Below are 9,394 nucleotides of genomic sequence, written 5' to 3' on the forward strand. Positions count from 1 at the left end.
AAACTGTATAAACTAATTATTTGTTCATTCATGCCACCTGCACCAGCATAGTATTATGACAGGGAGCAGCACAAAGAAACTGAATGAATGACTAAACCATCACATTTGGATAATAAGTTACCTTGTAGTCATTTGAATAATTCCCATAAAGGTTTGTGACTTTGTTAAACATCCAGTAGAGTATCTGGGTACAACAAGTACGTGTATAACAGCATTATGCAACAAGCTAGGGCCGGATTTTGCACAAACTGTGTCACAGTTGTGAGAAGAGAAAGACACATTGCTTACTTAGTCAGATTAAAGCACTATCATCCAGGATTTAACCTGATACGCTATAGAAATGACTCGAGATTTCCATTCCCATTTCCCATTCAACTCAGGATATTTTCCAAAGTAGGCTACCAAGACAATGAGCAATATTTATGCTTATGGGACACACAGAATTATCTTATATATGTATATCTGGCCTCGAGTAAAAAGATTCTTCCTCCAATGAGTCAACACTACACGTCTTTTGCTCGTTTCCTTGGAACGTCTGGCATGGAACCACTGTAAATTCTAAATTCCCGGGACGGCAGGTGGCCTTCAATGGCCTTCACGTTCTGGGACGAGCCATTTATTGTAAACAGACCTGGAAAAATGTGGCAGCAGGGTGTCATTATTTTCACTAGTCTCCAGCGTGGCACTTGTTTCAAGATATCACTCCATCCAAGTGCCTTCTTGAAACAAGTTGAGTTTTGTGGTGAAAACATCTCTCCATTTTGATGTGAAGGAGTAAATTGTGTGTTAGATTCCCTGTGTGAACATGTTGAAGCTGATCTCTATCTAATTCTTCAAAGGAAAAAGGGGAGTAAAGTCCCAGTGAAAGTGTCACTTTTACAGGGACAGATAGATAGTCACTGATAGAGAAAGGGTTAATGATAAACACAAGTGACATTCTCTTATACAATAGGGCCTAAGTAGAAAGTTGATACACGGATTGTGTGTGACCTGTTTCAAGTAGCCTATATTTATAATTGTTTTATTATATAACATAGAAGATAATGCAACAGTTAAATACCAGCCATTGAATAGACAGTTTTATTTGAGCCCTTTATTTGATATAGTGGGAAGGAAAACCCAACTGAGCTGTTTTATTTTTGAAGTAAATGACTTAGTAGGCTAGTTAGCTATTTATGAGTTCAGCAAAGATATTCAAAATATAAATTCACAGTAGCCTACATCATATTTACCACCAGACTGACATAGCCGCAGTTGCATGAAAACGGGGCTTTTCAATATGAACTAATCACCTACTGGAGTCCATTTAGTTTTTTATTTACCACTATCACTGGTGACAATCAAACCTACCCATAAACCTCCTATAATTATGTCCTGATATAGTGATAGGAGATAGCTACAAATACCATGAAGTGTGATAAAAGGACAAGTAATCTCACCATTTACAGCCAGCCAGATAGTCTACGATTACAGCCTCAACATCTATGAGTGATTCTGATAGCTATCTGGACGATATCAGAATCACTGTCTCATGTGTCTGTTGAGGCTATTACTGAATATTACAGTAATATTAGCTACATTCATGTGTATAAGATGCACAATGCCACAAAGTAGCATACGTTCGATAATGCCGCATACAGACCTGATACAGACACAATATAAATCCACGTGGGACCCTGATCAGTGACAACGGTGACTTTTCGTTTACTCACATTAGCTTTGTTGTCCTCTCCAACATTTTCCACAGTCCGCGTAACGCCATGACCACTCATCTTCTTCAGGGAAAGTGGAGCGAAAAAAAGAAGAAATTCGATGTCGAAACTGTCTGGAGTGAAGTTTCCCTGGCTGTGTCTATCTTTTGTGTCTACCTCCGCTCCTCACAAAGAACTTTCGATGCGATGATGATGAGCCACCTGGAGCCAGTCTGCGCTGCAAGGTCTCGACTCGCGTGTCTCTGTCTGCCTCTGTCTGTCCTCCAACCACGCGTCACCAGGCTCTTCTCTACTGACAGACAGACAGGCAGACTATTAAAATTAACGATCCAAAGGTCTTCTACCTGCCCGGGGCCGCCTCATCTCAAGGAATGTACTGTATGTAGGCCGCCTACCCAATCAGGATGTGTGGGAAACATGTGGTGCGTTTATTTGTGTTTATCTTCAGTAGGCTACTTGTTGTTGTTTGTGACGCTGTGCTCCATAAACAAATAAGGTTGTTATTAGTAGGCTAGCAGTGTTGTTGTTGTTGTTGTTGTTGTTGTTGTTGTTGTTGTTGTTGTTGTTGTTGTTGTTGTTGTTGTTGTTGTTGTTGTTGTTGTTGTTGCTATATCTTTTTTTAACAGGTAGGATACAGTGCACATTAATAAACATTCTGTAAATCGGCCATTTTCCATCTGCAGCCCCCAAAACAAGCAAAAAAAGAGAGAGAGTTCCAGGGGTTCCTCGGCAAAAAAGGTAATAATTTATTTTTATTATAATTACAACCGTCCATAAGTAACACAATGACAGAATGTAGGACTATTTACTCTCCTGTCTGGTGTTGGGGTCGTTAGGCTGATTGGGTGCACCTGGGCTTAACAGTCTGGTCACATGGCAGGTGTCTCTGTGATGTTTAGAGATGGCTCTCTGACGCGTTATAGACCCTTTTCACGGGGGCCATTTTGTGTCGAAAAGGCAGAATAACCACAAGTGCAAGCAAAACACTAATGAGGGTTTCCAAATTACAATCATGGAAGTTGGAAACCCTCATTAGTGTTTTGCTTGCACCTGTGTTTACCCTGCCCTTTCCACACAAAATGGCCCCGTGAGAAGGGTCTATTATATTATTAAAGGTCACTTGTTTGGCATATGGCAGAACTCATTGGTGGCATATGGTTTACAGCTTCTGTGAGATGGAGTTTCATAACACATAGGCTACTGTAGTCCTGGTAGAAGATGTCCTTCAACACTGGGTGGGCACAATGTAGCTGTGGGAACCTTTGCCATTTATTTATTGAATAGTGGATTAATCCGATCAGTGCTGAGATGTGTAGATTTTTGGTAGAGAGGGAATATTAAATTGGTAATACGGTAAGTAAGTTCCATTACTGAGGATTTTAACAGGCATAGTGAACAGTTGTTAATTTGCTGTGAACATTTGGAGTTAATATAATATAATAACATGTTAACAAATGAACTTCATAGCATAGGCCTACATGTATTTTTTTCCTGCACTACCCCCCCCCCCCCCAATCATGAACTTATAATAATAATAAAGAAAGTCTACTTTAGTGTTTTACCATGATATTCTTCGGCTCTTGCTTGTCACAATGTCATTTTGCAATATTTGAAATTAGTCTTGCCAAGATTTTGAGAGACGTTTTTTTTCCCCCATGACATGAAAGCAGCCACTTTGTCCACATCACTGAAACACAATACAGCACTTTTTTTTTTTTTTTTTAGCTTGTATGTGTATGTGTGTATGTCTCTAAACAGCCCAGCCCAAAGTCAACATGCACTGGCCTTACAGACTCATAGCCCAATGGTTCTCCATTGTGAAGGTGTCAGTCATCATGAACTTTCTTTATAATGTCACAACTGATGAACCTCATGAACTTCTGGCAGTTTACTGCAATGTTTGATCCATCCAAAATGCCTCTGGGTAGGATTTTATACATCGATGATGAAATTGGTACAATTATCATCTTCTGAATCTCTCTGGCCTTTTATACTGTACATTTGGACATATGCTAGTTAAAACTCGTTTGTATTTTAATCATCAATCTTGGAATCACCTTCAAATTTTTAATGCGTATAAGTTTAAGAACAGCAACGAGGTTATGCTCCCGAGTGAGTTTGTTTGTGTTTATGTATTTTGTATTTTGTGTTCGTTGTAGATGTTTGTGGTTATTATGTTTTTCTTGTTGTACGTAAACATTTAAATCAATAAATAATTGATAAAGAAAAACAGAACGAGTGTGTATGTACATGGGTTGGATCAAGAAAACCATTGTCACCATAATGCACAACCAGTTCCTTTGAAAAAGCTGCCACTTAGTTTCTCGCACATTATACATTTTGTTTCCGAACCGATGAGGTTTTGAGCAAACAGCAAATTATAAATGATGCTCTGCGTAGCCTATTATTATTTTTGTCATCCAAAGAAAAACCCTGTTCTTCACTATAATTAGAGAAACTGCCCGGGTGGGTTATGCAAGTTCAAATCATAATTTACAGTGACACTGAGAACAAGAGGAAACAAAAGTGTGGATATCATATCCAAAAGCCTAGAGGAATGAGAGAAGGGGAGAGGTTGAGGAAAGAACAGAAGCAAGGTAACTGCCAAACCGTGGGTGGAATAAAGAGACACTGAGCTAAAGAGAAAGGAGAAGAGTCTGGATGAGGAGGAGTCATGATAACACGGAGCCTGATGTCGTCAATAATTACAGTAAATAAACAGATTACAGACTCACAGTCTCTAGAGGGGGAACTCAGCCAGAGCTAAAATAACACTGGCCACTGTCTTCTCAGACAAGTAGCAAGCAGGGATAGAGAATACAGATTTGAAAAGAGGATAATTTAATAATAACATTATTATTGAACTATACAACACAGGACATTATATTTTCTTCATGCCACTCATCCAGTCCTGCAGCGATAGTGACTAATAATTGGAATTGGTGGATACTTTGAACTTTCTATAATAGTTACTGCAAGAATGAAATAATAAACTTCTCCTCACAGCAGCACACATGTACTACGCCACAGATCTTCTCAGATAGAGGACCATAGGCAGAAGCGTTGTGATGTCATCAGTGGGGAGGTCATCAGTGATGTCACTCAGTGAGTGACGTCATCGGTGATGTCACTCGGTGAGTGACGTCATGTGAGAGATGTTAGCAGGGACGTGACTCACTGAGTGATGTCATGTGAAAGGGAAGCAAGCTAAGGCTTTACTGAGTGGCTGGTCCACTTCCGCCCAGGATGACAACAGCAGGTGGACGTTTAATGCTTTACAAAGCGGACCGGGGATGATCTTAACAGCTAATGCTTCTGGGAAATCCAGCCAACAACACGGATGATGAAAATATGGCTGACCGACATCCTCGCAATTTTTTTTATTATTTTTCATTTATTATTGATCATTTTTCATATTTCCTATAAGCCTGACGTGCCTCAAATGTGTTACGTGAAAATATGGCAGTGGACAAGTGGGAGGGAGACCTGACAGTGAGTGATGCTGACAGCTAGAGATATTACCATATAGTATGTCAATTATTTACCCACTTTATCAAACACATTCACCTACAATACTCGACTCCCATGATATCATTTCCTCTTTATTTCCTGCATGCTCTGAGTTCCACCCCGACCTCGCTGTCTGGCCTTGGCTGCTGTGAAAACTCCCCTACAATTCAAGTTCAAAGTACTTTATTTTTTCCCTGTGAGGGAACTTCATTTGTGGTCAAGGCATCATACAACATACATCATACGTTGAGCAATAATTAATCAGCATATATCAAAACAATAGATGATCAAAAACCCACATGGGTAGTGGTAGGTGGCTGGGTGGAGCAGTAGCGGAGCGTACACCGGGGCACCCACTCCCACCCCCCCACCGCCATGGAGCTGAAGGTGAGGGTGGATTGGATGAAACGGCTATAAAAAGATTTGAGAATTGTTTTGTCAACTTGCAGCCGTCGTAAGCTTGCAGAGGAAGAATAGGTGTTGTTGGCATTTCTTGAAGATGCGGTCAGCATGGCTTTTGAAAGTCAGCCTGTGATCGATAATGGTTCCAAGGTATTTATACTCCTCCACTCTTTCGATCGTCTAGCAATCTATTTGAAGAGCTGGTGGGCTGGTGGAGGAGCGCCTGAAGTCTATGACCATCTCCTTGGTTTTTGGAGATGATCAGGTCAAGATGGTTTTTCTTGCACCAGAGGGAGTTAGTTGTCCACTGCAGACTGAAGTCGCTGCTCTCTGAGTTCGTAGTGTCCACTATGACTGTATCGTTAAGAGTATTTCAGATACATCATGTCTGGGTTTGGCGCTTCTAGTCATTGGTGTAGCTAGCGTGAACAGGGCTGGGGAGAACACAGATCTCTGAGGACTCCTTGGCCTGTTGAGATGGTTCTGATTGAGCTGCAGTGGCCATTGAATCTCACCAGCTGCTGTCTGTCTGTGGTTTAGAAGCATAGTACAGGACAAACAACCCCTAATCTCTGGTCCAAGTGATGTTGTACAAAGTTGTGGGATTGGTTCTTGTAGCTCTTCACAGGTCTGTCTGTGCTCTGGCGGCTGAAGGGGCGTACTTCGGCATGAGCTGGGTGATTTTGTGGATGAAGTCAGACTTCTCGGCGCAGCCCTTGCAGGACTCGTCCCAAACCTCCAGGATCTTCTTCAGGTCCTTCACCTTGAGCGTCCTCAGGTCCACGGTGCTCAGGTCCATCTGTTTGTCGTATTTCAGCTCACAGATCTGACTGTCCTTCTTCTTGAGTTTCTCACAGATCCTGTCCACAGGGGCGTGGTAGCTGAGCGGCTTCGACACCTCGTTGACGATCTTGGTGGCTGCGTCACTTGTTGCCCCGATGTAGTAACAAAGGCGCGCTTCTTTGCCCGTGGCCTCTTTGCAGGTCTTCACGAGGGCCTTCTCAATGTCTATGGCATTGAAGTTTGCGTTGCTGTCCTTTAATGACTGGTAGAACTTACCCAGGAAGGCCACACACACTTCACATTCTCCATCTTTCAGTGCTTCAGTGTTGGTTGGCACGAGAGCGAGCACGAGCGCCACCAATAACCCGCTCAAACATAACATGTTGACACGAACGCGGTAACCTGATAACGTTCTATCTTCACAATTAACCGACGATGACTCACATACACCGGTCACATACATCACAATTGCTTCAGTGACATCACTGATGACATAATTGCTTGAGTGACATCACTGATGACTAATTGCTCGAGTGACATCACTGATGACTAATTGCTCGAGTGACATCACTGATGACATGATGATATCTCTAGTGATCTGGCCACCAGAGCTGTATGACCTCATCAGTGATGTCATAGCAGCGTGAGCTGTGATTGGTCTACTTTCGTGGGGACACAGGCCAATCATATAAATGCCACTATTATACTATGCATGCTCACAAATTGGTACCACCCAAGGTGACAATTTCTTTGGGGTATTTTTGTCTTCCTACATGTCTCTAGTTTATATTTTGGTATGATAACCCTGCCAATCTTGTAGCTTAATGGTAGTTATCAGCACTCTGTACACAAACCTATACAGTAAGTCTATAATTTGCATTACCATAGGCCTACATTAAAAGTACCACTATTTTTGCAATGATGGATTTGGATATAATTTTGGAATAAAGCACAGTCCCCCTCTAGTGGTGAAACAGAGCTAACTGAGCACAATCTTACTATTTTACTATCTTACAATCAAGGAATCTCTGTCCTCTCTGTCTGTCTGAATCCATTTATCTCAGTTGACCGATCAATTTATTGCACATGAACATTGAGCATTGGAATAGGCAAGAGCTAACGAAGCCAGTTTTTCCATTTTCCCTCAATGTAACCTGTTTATGAGCATTTGTCCTGCATTTCGTGCAATTCTCCAAGTCCCGCCCACACTGTCTGATTGACAGGTCTTTCAAACGGCTCAACTTTATCAATGGTAGTTATGCGTTTAAGTTATGCCTAGCCTAGCTAGGCCTAACCCAGTAGTTAGCTTCCCGTTAGCCCCAGCATGTAAGCATATAAACCTGTCTCTATCACTAGTAGTGTATTGACATGACTGTGAAATATTAAGGAAATTATCTCAGACTGATGTCATGAATATAAAACATGTTTTGCTCAGGGCGTACGCCGTAGTGTAACAACAGGTGATGTGTGTGATTTATGACATCACTGATCATTCCACAATGTCTATGACATCATCAGTGATGTCATACATCCTTCTCTAGCACAGAGCCATTGCGACAACATCAGTGATGTCATAAAATAAAACAATTTATTGCTTCACTGATGTCACAATGTCTATGACATCATCAGTGTCTTTCACAAATCATCAGTGATGTCATAAATCATTCTCTACAGAGGCTATAAGTATAGCACTAACTGTTCACCGCCTCACAAACTGAGCATTAACATGGCGTCGACAACCCGCAGACAAGCTCTCGCACTTCCCAGTGTTCGATGTCGCTACCACCCTGATGCCATGCTGGTGGAGGACTACAGAGCAGGTGACATGATCTGCACCGAATGTGGCCTTGTGGTGTGCGACCGCGTCATCGATGTGGGCTCAGAGTGGAGGACATTGACCAATGAGACAGCCACCAAGGATCCATCCAGAGTGGGAGATGCCCAGAACCTGCTGCTCAATGGTGGTGACCTGACGACTATGATCAGCAAGGGAACAGGCGCAGCTAGCTTTGATGAGTTTGGTAACCCAAAGTACCAGAACCATCAGAGGAGGCGCTACAGATGAGTGTGGACTTCGTCATCGCCACAGGAGACTTAATGTCCTGCTTCTGCTCCAAGCTGGGCTTGCCCAAGCAGGACCGTCACCTTCATCGTCAGGAAGGCTGTGGAGCTGGACCTGGTGCACGGCAGGAGCCCCATCTCTGGCTGCGGCAACCATCTACATAGTCTCACAGGCAGACAGCTTGATGTGACCATTTTGCACGTTCACACCATACGCCAATCTCACGCTGAAGCCACGCTGAAGCCACAGTTTCATTTCGACATCCTTGTTAACAGGCGAGTCCGTTCACACCAGCCGTACACGCTGAAGCCACACTGAACCGATAGTTTCAGCTTCTGTTCTATTTTCCAAGCGTGCAGCGCGCAGCGGCCGATGTGCCAGGCATGAAGTCAATGCAAGTTGGGAGGGGGGGGGGGGGGGGGGAGGGGCTGGAGGAGCAGCTCAGAGCAAGGCGCTGAGGAAAAGAGTGTTTCTGGTGTGACCTGTTTAGCGTGAGCTCAGCTTCAGCTTGGATTGAGCTTTGCTTCGGCATATGGTGTGAACAAATCGTTAGACATGTACTGACTCATCAGACCTCTTCACTCCAGACTTCAAATTTGACATGCCTGTCGACAAACTGCCCCTAAAATACCCTTCAGCGGTCTTCCGCATGTGTGGCAGCACTGAACAGTGAACTGGTCCGTTTTTTCTGCAGGTTCAGGGCTTGATTGGCTGGGCTGTGAGCAAGTCGTCCAATTTATACCCTTCGCAGGGAAGGATATGGCATTGCTGATGCCATAAGTCAGTCTATGACTATGACTGCTTATTGTTCTTGGGGGCTTTAACAGCAAACATCAAATGTGAACTGCCTAAACAGACAGCACATAAAATGCTCCACCAAGGGGGAAAAAACTAGACCACTAAAAGATTAATTGGTAATCTCTCA

The 9,394-nt window shown here is 42.9% G+C and overlaps 1 protein-coding gene and 1 pseudogene across 3 annotated transcripts in view; both read right to left on the bottom strand.

The window, feature by feature from the left end:
* Positions 1-1,890, bottom strand: part of tuft1b (tuftelin 1b) — a 24,336-nt gene extending 22,446 nt beyond the window's left edge. For both annotated transcript variants that reach the window (XM_083646491.1, XM_083646490.1), the window contains exon 1: positions 1,713-1,890. In XM_083646491.1, coding sequence (XP_083502617.1) covers positions 1,713-1,772 — 60 coding nt within the window. In that variant the 5' untranslated portion in view covers positions 1,773-1,890. The remainder of the gene's footprint in view (positions 1-1,712) is intronic.
* A 4,356-nt stretch (positions 1,891-6,246) lies between these two features.
* LOC310785436 (mesencephalic astrocyte-derived neurotrophic factor pseudogene) lies at positions 6,247-6,789 on the bottom strand (annotated as a pseudogene). Its single transcript has one exon. The product of its transcript is annotated as a mesencephalic astrocyte-derived neurotrophic factor pseudogene (transcript).
* Positions 6,790-9,394: the final 2,605 nt, after the last annotated feature.

This window comes from Poromitra crassiceps (assembly GCF_964638095.1).
Source record: "Poromitra crassiceps genome assembly, chromosome: 11".
Lineage (NCBI taxonomy): Eukaryota > Metazoa > Chordata > Actinopteri > Beryciformes > Melamphaidae > Poromitra > Poromitra crassiceps.